General features: G+C 51.8%; 2 protein-coding genes across 5 annotated transcripts; both read left to right on the top strand.

The window, feature by feature from the left end:
• The first annotated feature begins 765 nt into the window (after positions 1–765).
• On the top strand, positions 766–3761 carry Galt (galactose-1-phosphate uridylyltransferase). Of its 2 annotated transcripts, XM_055618618.1 has the most exons (11): positions 766–919; positions 1226–1395; positions 1601–1676; positions 1757–1805; positions 1917–2046; positions 2170–2226; positions 2374–2496; positions 2603–2735; positions 2822–2905; positions 3182–3336; positions 3598–3761. In XM_055618618.1, the coding sequence occupies exons 1-11, from the start codon at positions 838–840 to the stop codon at positions 3676–3678; spliced, it is 1140 nt and encodes a 379-aa protein (XP_055474593.1). In that variant the 5' UTR covers positions 766–837; the 3' UTR covers positions 3679–3761. The 2 variants fall into 2 exon arrangements, with proteins under 2 accessions (XP_055474593.1, XP_055474594.1); XM_055618619.1 differs by lacking the exon at positions 766–919 and having other exon boundaries at positions 1319–1395; positions 1598–1676.
• A 1436-nt stretch (positions 3762–5197) lies between these two features.
• Positions 5198–15139, top strand: Il11ra (interleukin 11 receptor subunit alpha). Of its 3 annotated transcripts, none has more exons than XM_055618601.1 (13): positions 5198–5549; positions 8565–8664; positions 8817–8877; positions 9694–9863; positions 9988–10102; positions 10257–10289; positions 10485–10651; positions 11211–11374; positions 12647–12788; positions 13132–13251; positions 13344–13459; positions 13666–13742; positions 14762–15139. In XM_055618601.1, the coding sequence occupies exons 1-13, from the start codon at positions 5403–5405 to the stop codon at positions 14835–14837; spliced, it is 1488 nt and encodes a 495-aa protein (XP_055474576.1). In that variant the 5' UTR covers positions 5198–5402; the 3' UTR covers positions 14838–15139. The 3 variants fall into 3 exon arrangements, with proteins under 3 accessions (XP_055474576.1, XP_055474577.1, XP_055474578.1); XM_055618602.1 differs by having other exon boundaries at positions 5202–5549; positions 13363–13459; XM_055618603.1 differs by lacking the exon at positions 5198–5549 and adding an exon at positions 6328–6592.
• The last annotated feature ends 1 nt before the right edge of the window (position 15140 follows it).

Below are 15140 nucleotides of genomic sequence, written 5' to 3'. Positions count from 1 at the left end.
ATGAGGATGGAGGGATAATTACAGCGAGGTACTCACACCTCCAGGCAATACCTGAAGGGCCAGGCTTCAGGCTTCACCTATCAAGGCCCTCATCCCAGCCCCTCTGTTCCCCAACTTGCTTCTTCACCACAGCTGCTCCACAGCTGCTCCAGGACATTATGAGTCCAGATGTTGCTGTTCTTTGCACAGGGGCATTCGTAAGCGCCACACAAAACGTAGGCGTCTGGCACATGGCTACGGATGCTCAGCAAGAACGATGTCTTTGGACACAGGGCCACTACACTCATGAACTCACTGCCCAAAACCTGAGGCTGGGCCCATCAGTATTTTACACTGGATGGGGGAAGGACTCCTGAGGCCCCACCCTGTCCGGAGGGACTACTGGTAGTTAAACGTTGCTGGCGGAAGGAGTCCCCTACGCTCATGCAAGCTGGACATGAAAGTAGGGGCGCTCACTGGGAAGAAAGGTTTCAGCGGGTGAGGATATGGTAACAGAGGAGGGTAACTACGGCCAAAGGCCATTAGGGACGCGTCGGAAAATGTCCCTTCCCCCTAAGTAAATACATGCTGAATTCGTGGTCAGAAGAATGGGTACAGCAACTTGTTTTCACAGACGCTCTCCAGAGAAGTGGTTCCAACCCGGTGTGGAGAGATTCCACCAGGACTACTAAGCGAGGAGTGTGGCGGTCCTGAGCCCCGCCCTCAGAGGCAGGCTGATCCCTGGTCACGTGCTGGCAGGTAGCCAATCATCCAGGGGGGACGGAAAAAAAAAAAAAGAATGGTGAACTTAGGCCCTCGGACGTTCTTCACTGACCGGAGGTCAATTCGGGTGGCCTCATGTCGCACAGCGGAGCTGATCCTGAGCAGAGCCAGAAGGCGTCAGAGGCGGACGCCATGGCAGCGACCTTCCGGGCTAGCGGTAATTGCTGGGCAACCTGGACCAGCTGCGGCGCGGAGCCCACCCTTCCTTTTCCGTAGGGCGTTCTAGTCCCAGCGTCAGGGCCGGCACCCCTGCCCAGGCCGGGGCGGCGGGCCGAGGGAGGGAGGGCTTGCAGGCCCTGTGACACTGCAAGGGTTTAACCCTTTAGCTCCCTTCCGCTAGCATTCAGCTTCTAGAAACTCTGGGCCGACGGAGCGCCCCTGGGCTTGAGCCGGCTGGGGCATTAGAGCCATTCCGGGAAGAGGGAGACAAGGTTCTTTGCTGACTGATCTTGACTGTCCCCAGAACACCAGCATATTCGCTACAACCCGCTCCAGGATGAGTGGGTGTTAGTGTCAGCCCATCGCATGAAGCGGCCCTGGCAAGGACAGATGGAGCCCCAGCTTCTGAAGACAGTGCCTCGCCATGACCCACTCAATCCTCTGTGTCCCGGGGCCACGCGAGCCAATGGGGAGGTAAGCCCGAATACACGGCCACCAAGTGAAATAGATAGAGGAAATCGTTCTTCCTTGTTGCTGCCCTTTGCCCACAAGAGGGGGCAGTGCGCCTGCTCGTGGGTTGGATTCCTAGAGTGGACCTTCCTCGCTTGGCTCCCTTGCAAGCCTGTGTAGCCCCTGAATCCGCCAGGTGGTAGTATTTCTAGCCTATTCTTGTCAGTAGGTGAATCCCCACTATGAAGGCACCTTCCTGTTTGACAATGACTTCCCAGCCCTGCAGCCCGATGCTCCGGATCCAGGTACCTCAATAAACCACTGTTGGGAAGGCCTGGGTGTGCCGGGGGAGCTCGCGCTGCAGAGTAACGCTCCTTTATCCCAGGGCCCAGTGACCACCCTCTCTTCCGAGCGGAGGCCGCCAGAGGAGTTTGGTAACTACGGATTCCCCTCGTACATCCTTCAGCCCAGGGTTGAAGACCAAAGACCTGCCCCTAGCCCCTAATCCCCGTCTCTCTGTCAACCCTTCTTCCCTCACCACCTAGTAAGGTCATGTGCTTTCACCCCTGGTCGGACGTGACGCTGCCACTCATGTCCATTCCTGAGATCCGAGCTGTCATCGATTCATGGGCCTCAGTCACAGAGGAGCTGGGTGTCCAGTACCCTTGGGTGCAGGTCTGTGAGGGGGCGATGGAACTTTGGTTTTGGGGAGTCGCATTACTGCTTCCATAAGGTACTGGCAGAAGGGGGTTGACTTGATGTCTCTGACTACTAAATCTGTCCACTCCTGCCCAATAGATCTTTGAAAACAAAGGAGCTATGATGGGCTGCTCTAACTCCCACCCCCACTGCCAGGTAAGTGTGTCAGGGACTATAATGGCTTTCTTGGCTGAGTCCATGCCTGCATTGTGGGCAGGAGAACTAGATTAAGAAATTCATTGGTAATGGGGAGGCCTAGACATACGGACATGCCTACTCTTCCTTGTTCTTGTCTCTTGACAGGTTTGGGCCAGCAGCTTCCTGCCAGATATTGCCCAGCGTGAAGATCGATCCCAGCAGAGCTACCACAGCCAGCATGGGGAGCCTTTATTATTGGAATATGGCCGCCAAGAGCTCCTTAGGAAGGTGAGAGCGAGGCCTTTTGGGAAGGGATAGGGCATCAGCAGTCATCTAAAGGAAGCTAATGGTAGCTTACACTAGGGTACACCTCATTTCCATTCGGTGTGTCTAGGAACGTCTGGTCCTAACCAGTGAGCACTGGATAGTCCTGGTGCCCTTCTGGGCAGTGTGGCCTTTCCAGACACTACTGTTGCCCCGGCGGCACGTTCGGCGGCTGCCTGAGCTGACCCCTGCCGAGCGTGATGGTGAGTGTCCCAGGTAGGACCCTGGGGCTTGGTAGTGGATGGAATGCCCATGATGGGACAGGATGAAAATCAGACTCTGATTACAGATCTAGCCTCCATCATGAAGAAGCTCTTGAGCAAGTATGACAACCTGTTTGAGACATCCTTTCCCTACTCCATGGGCTGGCATGGTAAGGCTTTTGGGGCTGGAGTAGCCCCAGCACTGTTTCCCGGCCCCTAGTTTCTGGCTCAGAGAACTACAATCCTTACCAAGCCTTAAAACAAGTTACCAAAGCAGGGTTGCTGGGACTGGGGATGGAGCGTCGTGGTGAAACTGTCACTCAGTGCCCCCTGGTGGCCAACACTGGGAGATACGGTATTCAGGCTCCTAGCCTAGTTTAGGGGAGGGGCTAGGCTGAAGCCTTAACCAAGGGCCATCCTGATCATCTCTGCCTTCTTCTGGTCAGGGGCTCCCACAGGATTGAAGACTGACGCCACCTGTTGCCACTGGCAGCTGCACGCTCATTACTACCCTCCACTCCTGCGCTCTGCTACAGTCCGGAAATTCATGGTTGGCTATGAAATGCTTGCTCAGGCTCAGCGGGACCTCACTCCTGAACAGGTCAAGCCTCAGACCTGTTTATATCTCCTCTCCCCTCATTTCCTCAAGTGATCTCAACAGTCATGGCCCTGAGAAGCCTCATAAAAATCTAGGTGTTGGTAGGAACTCAGTTGCTCCCCAGCTCCACTCCCTGGTGATTTTGGCTAGCCTTGTTACCAATCTTCCAATCCTATATGCCCTCCTCAGTATTTCCTGGGCCCCGAACTCCAGACCATTCCAGGTGACCCTTATTCTTCTTGATTGCTCCTTGTCTCCTTCTAGGCTGCAGAAAGACTAAGGGTGCTTCCTGAGGTACATTATAGCCTGGCACAGAAAGACAAGGAAACAGCAGGTGTCGATTGATGGGGATGACATCAGGGCCTTGCCTGACAGAACTGGGGCCTGGAGTTCGGACAGATGTGACATAAATAAAACTGAATCTCAGATTTTAAGCGTGTTTTCTGACCCCGGAGGAGTGCGAGCACTTACATTCTGGAGTTTGGGTAAAGGCTAAGTGTGATTGCAGACACTCTTGCCTACAGATTTTCAACAACTTGATGCAAAATCCCCTCCCAAGCCAGACATGATGGTGCATGCCTGTAGCTCCACACATTGGAAACCTGTGAATTTGAGACTGGTGTGGGTTACCTAGCAAGACCTAATCTCTGAAACCAAAGCAAGCTGGGCCTCCTGGTACAAGTCTGTAATCCTGTCTATCAAGGAGGCTGAGACAGGAGGACTGCAAATTCTGGGTAACTCAGTGCGTCTGTCATGAGATAAAAGGTCCTGAGAAATAGCTCTGTGATAGTGTTTCCCTGACAAGGGTAAGGCCCTGTGTTCAGTCCTAAGTATGGAGGGAAAAAAAAAATTCTACCTCCATTCTCTGAATAGTGTTCAGTATTATATCTGATCTTCTTAACTTGTGACATAAACATCATCTTAGTTTAGGCGGCTATTTAAAATCTTAGCTTGGCAGAGTCTTTGGAAGGCCAGAACCTGTTGTCAGCTCACCAAGCCTGAGCCTCAGTGTGGTGGGGAGAGGGTGAGCAGAATCCTAGTACCAGTGGCCATCCCAGCCTGGGCTGCTCGCCAGAACCCTGGGTTTGTAAGTGGCCACAGCTGGAGTCTGCTCCAGACCACAGGGGCTAAAGGGGGCGGGTTGGGAGTATACATGTGGCTTTGTATTTTTGGCTTCCTCGGTTTCTATGTGTAGTGTATGTAGCTTCGGTACCAACCTACTCTGCACAGGGTGGAAACGGGTGCTGAGCCAGAGGTAGATCTAGGGCCTAGAATGACCTTGGATCTGTTTTCCCTGTGATAGTGGAGGAACAACAGGCCATTTGATTTATGAGACCGGTTGTCACATGGGTTCTCCAGATTCTAAAGCAAAGGTGAGAGCTGTGCTGTGAGCGACACAGGGAGGGCTAGAAGGCTCTTGTCCATTCTTTTCCAAGGGAGCTGAGTCTTACGGTTGAGAAGTCAAGTAACTGGGCCTGACCTCTAAGTACCCTGGCTTTTTATTCCTGCCATCCTGAAGGACCTTGGGCCATTCTGAGACCTTGGAGGTGTTGGGGGTGCCTGGGATTGCAGTGTTGCCTGGGTCTGGAAATCAGGGAGCGTAGGCGCCTGTCACTTGGCTAGTGGCTGGTTTCTTACAGCACACATAGACACCGCCCCCTAACCTTGCCTAATGTTTGGGACCGCCTGGGGAGTTTTCTAGTACTGGAGTCCACATGGAACGGGCAGAGATTCTGATTTAACTGGCATGGGCCTGACTGTTCTAAAAGTATAGTACTCGACTAAGTTTGAGAACTAGAACAACCCTCTGTCTCCCTGTTTTATCTGGAGTCTGGGGCACCTTCATTGAATGCAGTCAGCTGCGCAGTAGTTCAGTATGGAACGCCAGGCTGGGACGGCAGGGCACTTTCAGGCCTGCTGTCCCTGGGAGGACAGGTCTTCAGGAGACGCCTGAGGAATACAGTTCCAGGTTTTGTCCTCGGAACCCTACTCCAGCACCCTCCTCTAAGTTCCAGACGGGACAGGAAGTGTCCAGAGGAGGTGGAAGTGATTGGCAGTTGGAGGCTCCAATGGGCGGAGAGCCCCCCCTGTTTCACCTCTTTCCTTCTATTGGCGCCTGGAGGAGCCGCCCCGACTGCAGGAGCCCAGCACTGCAGGGAGGAGAGGCTGGGGCAGAGGGTGAGGGCGGAGGGCGCTGGCGGCGAAAGCCGCGGAAGGTGAGGCCTGCTGGGACCTGGGTGTTGACTCCTAAGTCCTGCCAAGAGGGGCGGGGCAGGGTGCTGTGTGATCTGAAAGGCAGTTTGAATGTGTTTGTGAGTCCGTGTGTGAGACTCTGACACGGTGTCATCTGGTGTATTGACAGCTGACGTGACTGCGTTTGAGAGTGTGATTCCACCTGGGGCTGTTTGGCACAGCGGCTGTTTTGGAATGCGTCTGTCGGCGTGCACTTTTTGTTTGTGAGAGGGGCTGTGTACACACCAAAAAATGTGTTGTGGGAAGCTCTGTGGGATTTGAGAGAGCGCGTGGCTGGGTTTTTGTGTGCTAATGTGTGACACACACATTGAAGAGCAAGAGTGAGGCTTGTGACTGTGGATGGAGTGAAGCTGCGTTCTTATATTCGGGAACTACTTCAGTTGTCGAGGGAGACTGACTTTTCTACGGAGCCTGAGGCATAGACAGATCCCCCACCCCACCCCACCCCAAGGCACATGGCTTTCCTTCTTCCTCTTCTCCAGACCTGATGGGGGCTGGGAATGCAGTTCAGTGATAGACTGCTTGTCTAGAGCCAGGGCCCGGGTTCCTCCAAGGCGGAGAAAGTAAGGCCCATCACACCATCACTGGTCCACGGCTCTTAATTAAGACAAGGCCACATGCATCCTAAGCCTCTGGATTGCCGTGATTACAGATGTGTTTTTATGGTGCTGGGCATCAAACCTAGGGTCTGTGCATGTTAGGCAGCTGAGCTATATCCTAGGCCCTTAAACTACTGATGTTTCTGTTTTCACCCCTGACTCGTTTCTTTACATTTCTTTCTCCATCCCCATGACTGTCTTCCTGGAGAGATTTTCATGTTTTCTCACAGCTTTTCTCCCAGGTGTGTCTGTGTTTCTGCTTTACTGGTTCTGTCGCCAAGCTGTCTGTACCTCAGTGTTCCTCTGCCTGAATCCCCTGCTTCGTCTTGTCTCTGGCCACACAAGGACTTGTAACCCTGCTATGATGCTCATCTGTCATTGCCAAGAGCTCCTATGCACTCCCCATGGTAAGGAGTTGCTTTTAGGGAGTTCTGGGACACCCCCCCCCCAAAGTATGTGTCTCCATGAGGTGTGTAAATGTGTCTGAGTGTGTGTGTCTGTATCTGACTATATCTGAGAACATGAGTCTAAGGGTAAACCTGAGTCTTGTATATCTGGCACCAAGGGATCAAAGGCATTTCCTGGTGCTGAGGCCCAGCTGGTGGAGGGGGAAAATGGATGGCTGGAACTTCCAGGGAAGTGGGGAACTGGACTCTAGCCTTTCCTTATATTCTCCAGTGTGAGCCCTGTTTCCCCCTGGAAACACAGCCAGCTGTGCCCCAAAGAAACATTTATTAGACAGTGGGAAGAATAGGAATGAGTATGTGTGTGCATTAATTTTTTTCATTGTGTCCACATGTGTTCAAGTGAATGTCTTTGAGCTAGTTAAATGTGTTTAGTGAGTCTCTGAGTAAATGAGGCTTTGAAGGCTCTGTGAGAACACAGGAAATCTAGCGGCAGGGACACAAGCAGAAGCAACCCTCCTCTCCCTCTTGCTGGTCCTGGCTGTGTCTCTGGCTTCCTTTCCAGCTTGCGGGGGGGGGGGGGGGGGCCTTTCCTTCCCAGACCCTGGGGGGGGAGGGAATGAGAGAGGAGGGATGAAGAAGGGGTGGGAGGAGGGGGCTTGCTAAGCTCTAAGGCCCAGAGGGGGCGGGGCAGGGCATGGGAAGGAGGAGATGGTTCTGGGGTCCCAGGACTCAGCAGAGCAGGAGACAGTGCTGTAGCCTGTAGGAGGAAGTCTGGGAGGCCATGGACACTCAGCCACTGTGATTACCGAGGTAGGGTGGGGCAAAATGGGACTGGGGACCCGGGTCAGGGTGACGCAGATATATGAAGGCCTACTGCTCTACTCTGGCAGGGTCTCCTGGCACTTTGGCTGAGGGCTTGCCATCTGCCTCTTCCATACTGCTGCCAAGCTGCTGTTCTTCTCCCAGCACCCCACTCCTTCCCTGTCTGCACATTTCTCAGACTTTGCGTCCTGCCGCCCCAACCCAGACGTTTTCCGTATTGTCCCACAACCCCATTGCCTTTGGTCCTGAATGCCCCCCCCACAACTTGGTGTTGTGGCCCTCACACCAGACCCCAGTTCCTTCAGGCTCCCAGTTCCTTCCCTTCTCAGCCACCCCGTCTCCATCTCCATCTGCTGGCTCGTCTCCCACTCCTAGCCTCTGGCAGCCAGGGCATCTGGATCCGCTTAATTCTGCAGCTCCAGCCTGCACCCTAGCTCCATCCAGCCTCAGAGGCTTGAGACCAACAAGAATTTAAACCAGGCTCATTTGAGTGGCCCAAGTAATGGAGCAAGAAGCCAAGCTGAGGCCAGAGGCTTGGCTGCCAGAGCAGGGGCAGGTCTCATGTTGGGATTATGGGGTACATTTGGGCCCATCAAGCCAGATCCCTATCTTAGGGTGATGAGGCTTGCTGAATGTTGGCCAGAGGCAATAATTAGCCTTGGTCAGGTTGGGGTTGAATGGTCAGAATTCTCAGCAGCTGGATTGTATGGGTTAATGTGAGTGGATGAGCCAGTGCCAGTCCTTGGTGCCAGGGGTGGGTGGCAAGGATGGTGTGTGTGTGTGTGTGTGTGTGTGTGTGTGTGTGTGTGTGTGTATGCTGGCATGGCCTGTTGCCTCTGGCTTTTGTTCTGGGCCTTACGCCCAGGACTGGGATGAACGCGTATGTGTGTGTGTGTGTGTGTGTGTGTGTGTGTGTGTATGTGTTTGTGAATGTGCATACAAAAATATATATACACACACAAGGACAAATAAAAAACAACACTGGGTGTATGGTGGGAAAGGGGACTTCAGGTTAGATTTCTTAGTCACTTCCAATGGCTTCATTTCTCTTGATGCCTCAGTTTTTGTTAAGGAAGCCCCAGCTTTGGAGGGGATAAGCCAGGCTTTAGCTCAAGGATGGGCAACTCCTAAGCCCCCTTTTTCCCCACAGATGAGCAGCAGCTGTTTAGGGCTGAGCAGGGTCCTGGTGGTTGTGGCTACAGCCCTGGTGTCTTCCTCCTCCTCCTGCCTCCAAGCTTGGGGTCCTCCAGGTAAGAAAATGTTTCTCTGCTCCCAAGTCTAACTTCATGCTTTGACACAGCGGCCCCACCCAGGGCGTAGCAGCCTGCTTCTCACTCTGCTGCTCTTGTAAGTGGAAAGGAGGTGTAAAAGAAGGGCCTCACCTCAGAAATACCCTTCACAGGGGTCCAGTATGGGCAGCCTGGCAGGCCGGCGATGCTGTGCTGCCCTGGAGTGAATGCTGGGTAAGTGTTCACCGACCCGACTGACCGTCAGTCTCACTCTTTCTTGACCCTGCCCAGGCCTTCTGTTCCCTCCTACCCTTGCTCCTTCCAGCTGTATTCCTTTCCTGTCTGTCCTAACCCTCCAGCTGTACCTATTCAGTAGAAAATATAGCCAGTTAGGGATGTAGCTTGGTGCCAGAGTGCTTGTCTGGTATGTACAAGGCCTTGGGTTTGATACCTACTACCAAAATCATCAACCCGTCAGCCAGCCAGCATGTTTGAGTGCCTGCTGTGTGCCTGGCCTAGTGTGTGAGATACAGCAAGACATGTGACTTCAAGAGCTCTCTCACCTTGGTAGGGAAGACAGACAGTAAGCACACAAGAATCTGGCCAGGTGGAAAGGAGCAGCCATGCACAGGCCAGACACACTCCCGGCAGAGGCATCAGCTTTTGCAAATGCCCTGAGGTGGGAATGAGCTCTGTGCTGAGAACAGAAAGGCGAATGTGGCCTGTGGGAATGGAAGGCTGGCATGATAAAGGAAGGCAGAAGTAGACTGCAAGGGACTTTATAAAATGAAGGGAATTTGGGCTTGGGTCAGTCTCTGCTCTTTCTTGTTTTTATTTTATTACTTTGTTTATTTTGGTATCTGGGAATGGCCTGCAACTTGCTATGTAGCTCAGACTGGCCTCAAATTTACGAACCTCGTGCTTCAGCCTCCTGAGGTGACTGGCATGGTATAAAATGTGGTTTTATTCCAAGCGTGCTTGGAAGCTCTTAGAAAACAGCTGCATGGCCTGACTTGGTTTCCTTCTGTTTCATCACCTCATCTCATCCAGGACACCAGTGTCCTGGTTTCGGGATGGGGAGTCAAGGCTGCTCCAAGGACCTGATTCTGGACTAGGACACAGACTGGTCTTGGCCCAGGTGGACAGCACCAGTGAGGGCACTTACATCTGCCAGACCTTGGATGGTGAATCTGGGGGCATGGTGACCCTGAAGCTGGGATGTGAGTTAGGGAAGGTGGCAGTGAGGGGCCATGGGATTCCCAAGGACCTGGGACCTGAGCAAGCCCTTTGGGATAGGGAGGAGCTAAGGATGTCTCAGTCTCCAGCTGTGCCCTCTGTCTCCAGTTCCCCCAGCTCGTCCCAAAGTCTCCTGCCAAGCAGTAGACTACGAAAACTTCTCTTGTACTTGGAGTCCGGGCCAGGTCAGCGGTTTGCCCACCCGCTACCTTACTTCCTACAGGTATGCGAGGGTGTGTCTGGTATGTGTGCCTATGCAGTTGGGGGTGCTGGTATGATATTGGTATGGGAGGCAGGGAGGGAGATTCTAACAAATCCTTAGAGAAGGTAGGGGCCCCTCTTTTCCTCCTGACCTCAGATGGCACCCTTTCTACCAGGAAGAAGACCCTGCCAGGAGCTGAGAGTCAGAGGTAGGACATGAGAGAGACTGGGGAATCTAACTCATTTCCTATTTTCTTTTTTTTTTAATTTTAATTTTAATTTTTTTTAATTTTATTTTTCTCATTAGTTACATTTTGTTAATTCTGTATCCCTCATTCCCTCCCCAGTCCCACCCTCCCTATCATGTCCTATTTTCAAAATCCAAGACTATTCCTTTCTTTTAGGGAAAGCCCATCCACAGGGCCTTGGCCATGCCCTCAGGACTCTCTAGAGGCTTCCCGATGTGTAGTTTATGGGGCAGAGTTCTGGAGCGAGTACAGGATCAATGTGACTGAGGTGAACCCACTGGGTGCCAGCACATGCCTACTGGATGTGAGATTACAGAGCATCTGTGAGTACCCTGACCCCAAGGCCTCCTTCCAGATCCACATCACAGGGACTCCAAACAGACTCACATCCCCTTTGCCCTAACTTCCAACTGGTCTTCTCCTTTTCATACAGAAAGGCAAAGTAGTCACAGGGATGGGATCTGTACACACTCTACAGGCTCCTGCTGCTACCTACGTCCTCGCTGACTCCTGCTTCTAGGCCCTATGCTGGAGGCAGTCCAAGCTCATGCTTTCCCTGTGCAGGGGAAAGGCTTGCTGCTCCCTTTTTCTTCTTGATCTCAGTGTGGGAGGGGAGAAGGCAATAACCTTATGGTGGAATTTGCGCCAATGAATCTTCCATGGACGGCAGAAAGAATACCTTCATCATTCAGATAATCAAATTGTGCTCTCGGATTGCTGCTTATTTTATAATAAGGATGACAGACAGGTCCTGAGGCTAAATGAGTGATCAAATTTGACATTTCCCCTCCTTCCTGGGAGGTATCTGACTAAAGCACCTTTACACACACATCGTGGGAAGGGACTGTCACTTCCTGAACTTTTGTGTCTGGCCACCCTTAGTACGTCCTGATCCACCCCAAGGCCTACGGGTGGAATCAGTACCTGGTTACCCACGACGCCTACACGCCAGCTGGACGTACCCTGCCTCCTGGCGTCGCCAGCCCCACTTCCTGCTCAAGTTCCGGCTGCAGTACCGCCCAGCGCAGCATCCAGCATGGTCCACGGTGAGGGCTGCAGTGTGTCTCAGTCTTGACCTGTGGGTTCTGTCTCTGGCTTTGGGAGCTTTTAAAAAAAATATTTTATTTATTTATTTTAGGTATATGAGTGCTCTGACTGAATGTATACCTGCATGTCAGCAGAGGGCTTCAGACCCCAGTATAGATGGTTGTGAGCCACCATGTAGTTGCTGTGAATTGAATTCAAGACCTCTGGAAGAGCAGGAAGTGCTCTTAACCACTGAGCCGTCTCTCCAGACCCTGATTTTGGGATTTTAACTATTCTGCATAGCTTTGAGGCATTGGCAGGTCTAAAAAGACCCAAATTTGCCCTCCTATATTGTTCCCAGGTGTTGGGCTGGTTACTGGAGTTGCAGCTGGTAGGACTTCTGTCCTGGGTAGCTGTAGTGCAAGCCTGTCTGTGAAAGATAGAAATGGCTTTAAAAAATCACTTCTAGGGACTGGGAAAATGGCTCAATGTGTAAAGAAATTGCTGTGTAAACTTGAGGACCTGAGTTTGAATCCTCAGAACCCACATAAAATCAGGTGGAGGAGTGTAGCTTGTAACCCAAGAGCTCCAATAGCAACAGGGGAGGAGGCAGAGACAGGAGAATCCCTCGAAGTTCATGGGCCAGCTAGCCTTGCTATGCAGCTGAGGGCAACAAAGAGCCTTTTTCAAACAATGTAGCAGGCAGAAGGACTTACTCCTGAGTTTGTCCTCTGACTGCCATACCCACTCACACACGCACAGATAATAATAACTTCTAGGAAAGGGGTTACCTTTTACCCAGAGAACCCTCCTCATATACACACTTGTATATCTAGCTGAAAACAGTGAATCTCTACTTCCTCAAATGTCAAAGGTTGGTTGGCATCTGTTCTGGGAAACAGCCTCTTTACTTCTTAATTTGCATTCAGAGCTGTCTGTCTGCAGGGTGCCTCGCCACACATTTGACATACGTTATCTCTGTTAGGTACAGTCACCCCTGTTTTACAATTGAGGAAGCTGAGACAGAGAGGTCCACAGTCCACTCAACAAGTAGCTTAGCAAAGTTTTGAAGACACACAGACTAACACTATAGACCCTCTAAATTACTGCATGCTTTCATATTCTCCAAACCCTGGACATAGATTCTGTCCCATCAGCATGGGACCTAGACCGTCTCTACCAGGTTGACAGAGATGGCAGTGTGAGAAGGGGGTACTCTCTGCTGGGTTGGCCTGGGTAGGCTCTCTGCTTAGAAGCTTGGATCATGCCCTGATGAACATCTTTCTCTCTAGGTTGAGCCCATTGGCTTGGAAGAGGTAATAACGGATGCTGTGGCTGGACTGCCCCATGCAGTACGAGTCAGTGCCAGGGACTTCCTGGATGCTGGCACCTGGAGTGCCTGGAGCCCAGAGGCCTGGGGTACTCCCAGCACTGGTGAGAGACAGAGACAAAGACAAAAATGGGCAGAGTCCTCGCCCTAAAGCAACTACCCCATAGACAGTTTTATACATCCCCTTGAGTACCCTTCAGCAGTGCTGTTGCTGTCCTACACTATAGCCTTGGTGGCCTGAGGCCCTACCCTAACTTCAGCCCTGAGTCGGCGCCTCTGCACGTATAGACCAGATATCTGCAAGTCTACAAGCCAGCTCCCCAGAAGCTGGCCACGCCCTTTGAAACTGCCTCTTAGGCCCTCACCTTAAACTAGGTTTTAGTCCTGCCCCTGCCTTAGAAAAGTAGAAGCCTCTACATACACCTCTCAGGCTTCATATTCCTTCAGGTCCCCTGCAGGATGAGGTACCTAATGGGAGACAGGCACACAAACAGCAGCAAGAGACGGTAGCTCAGGACAGTCTCACTTCTCCAAGGCCTTCCTCGCAGCCAGGCTTGAGGCCACTTGGTAAGTTTGCTGGATTGACAAAGGTGTATGGATGATGGGAGTCCCAGATAGAAGGTGGCACCAAGAATGGCTAACTAACATTGCCTTCCCAGTTATGTGTGGCCTTCTCAGATCACAGGGACCCATTGGAGCAAGTGGCTGTGTTGGCATCTTTGGGAATCTTCTCTTTCCTTGGCCTGGCTGTTGGAGCCCTGGCACTAGGGCTCTGGTAAGTGTCACTTGTTCCTTAGCTGTAACCCCCAACAGCTGCCTTGATGCCCGGAGACAACATCTATTCCCAGACCCTACCGATTGCTCAATGAACCACTTCTCCCCACCTGACTGTCCTCTCCATCATGATTTTCACTAATTCTTCACCCTTTGCTAATAAGTCCTCTTGGAGACTAGGGAGACAGCTGCCCTTTTATGCTTCAGGCTGAGACGGGGTGGGAAGGATGGTCCTCAGAAACCTGCATTCTTGGCGCCAATGATTCCAGTGGACAAGCTTCCAGGTGAGTAGCGCTGAGTAATCTGGGCCCTGACTTGAATATCTGACTTAAGAATCTGATGTCCTATTAATTTTATGGGTCCTAGGAATCACTGGAGTTGGGGCTTCTCATTTTTCTATATAGGCAAGGAGGTAGACCTTTTTGTTCTTGAATGCCTGGTCTCAGAAATGGGTTTCTTTCATCTTAAGAGCATTAGGAATTCCAGGCAGTGCCCTTCATTTTCAAGGTGTCAGAACTGGACATCGACCCTTCCCCCTTAAATATCTTGGATCAATGCTCGCTCCTCTCCCCGATTTGAAAATTATTGTGTAATGTGAATGTATGCAGGCACACATGTGCTATGGCATGCATTTGGAGGTCAGAGGGCAACTTTGTGGAGTTCTCTTTTTTTAAGTTTTACCATTTTTTTAAATTTATTACAATTTATTCACATTGTATCCCAGCTGTAGCTCCTCCCAGTCCCACCCTCCCTCCCTCTTTTCCTCCCATGCCCTCCGCAACTCCACTGACAGGGAAGGTGCTCCTCTTCTTCCATCTGACCCTAGCTTATCAGGTCTCATCAGGACTGGCTGCACTGTCTTCTTCTGTGGCCTGGTAAGGCTGCTCCCCACTGAGTTCATGTTAGAGACAGTCCCTGTTCCCCTTACTAGGAACCCACTTGGATGCTGAGCTGCCATGTGCTATATCTGAGCAGGGGTTCTAGGTTATCTCCATGCGTGGTCCTTGGTTGGGGTATCAGTCTCAGAAGAGACCCTTGGGCCCAGCTTTCTTGGTTCTGTTGCTAGTTCTCTATCTTTACCTGGGTTCTGGGGACTGAATTCAGGTCATCAGGATTCCTTGATTAGCATGTTTTACCCCTGAGCATCCTGCCAGCCCAACCCTAGGCACGGGAGCTGTGCCACCTCATCTCTAGGGTGTTAGCACTCTCTCAAGGGTAGGCTCTTCTGTTCCACCTCAGGGTATTTGGCTGGGAAGTCTGAACCTAGTCCTGCTATCTCTTGATTTGCTCCCTGTTCTTCTAGGCATTCCAGACCTGCAGAGGAGCCAGGAGAACTTCAGCTGATTTCTCCTGTAACCCTGTCAGACTGGGGGAGTTAAATGGACAGGCAGAGAGAGGCAGAGCACTGGAAACCTAAGGGGGGTCTCAGCGGGAAGCCTGGAAGCCCTTCTCTTTGAGACACTATACTCCAACCTTGCTGTCAGCTGCTCATGCTCTGGATCTCTGACGTCATCCTTGAGGTGGCAGTCTACCCAAGGAATGTGTATAGATGTGCATGTATAGATGTGCATGTGTGATTGGGTGTATGTATGTATATAGATGGAGAGTGTGTGTGGTCTTGGCCCTGGCCCTTATGGGGACTGTGAAGAGCTGAAACAAAGAGACGGAAGAAGTTTTTGGAT

Source organism: Psammomys obesus, unplaced genomic scaffold (genome assembly GCF_907164565.1).
Source record: "Psammomys obesus unplaced genomic scaffold, mPsaObe1.curated_primary_1811, whole genome shotgun sequence".
Classification (NCBI taxonomy): domain Eukaryota; kingdom Metazoa; phylum Chordata; class Mammalia; order Rodentia; family Muridae; genus Psammomys; species Psammomys obesus.
Note: the sequence above shows the minus strand (reverse complement) of the source record. Positions and strands in the feature narration are given on the sequence as shown.

Excerpts from the sequence above, each read along its gene's own strand:
- Il11ra (XM_055618601.1), top strand. The coding sequence starts at position 5,403 with ATGGGCGGAGAGCCCCCCCTGTTTCACCTCTTTCCTTCTATTGGCGCC. Across the intron at positions 5,550-8,564 it reads GGCGGCGAAAGCCGCGGAAG|ATGAGCAGCAGCTGTTTAGG; the intron begins GTGAGGCCTGCT and ends TTTTCCCCACAG. Across the intron at positions 10,652-11,210 it reads TGTGAGATTACAGAGCATCT|TACGTCCTGATCCACCCCAA; the intron begins GTGAGTACCCTG and ends GGCCACCCTTAG.
- Galt (XM_055618618.1), top strand. The coding sequence starts at position 838 with ATGTCGCACAGCGGAGCTGATCCTGAGCAGAGCCAGAAGGCGTCAGAG. Across the intron at positions 920-1,225 it reads AGCGACCTTCCGGGCTAGCG|AACACCAGCATATTCGCTAC; the intron begins GTAATTGCTGGG and ends GACTGTCCCCAG. Across the intron at positions 1,806-1,916 it reads GAGGCCGCCAGAGGAGTTTG|TAAGGTCATGTGCTTTCACC; the intron begins GTAACTACGGAT and ends CTCACCACCTAG.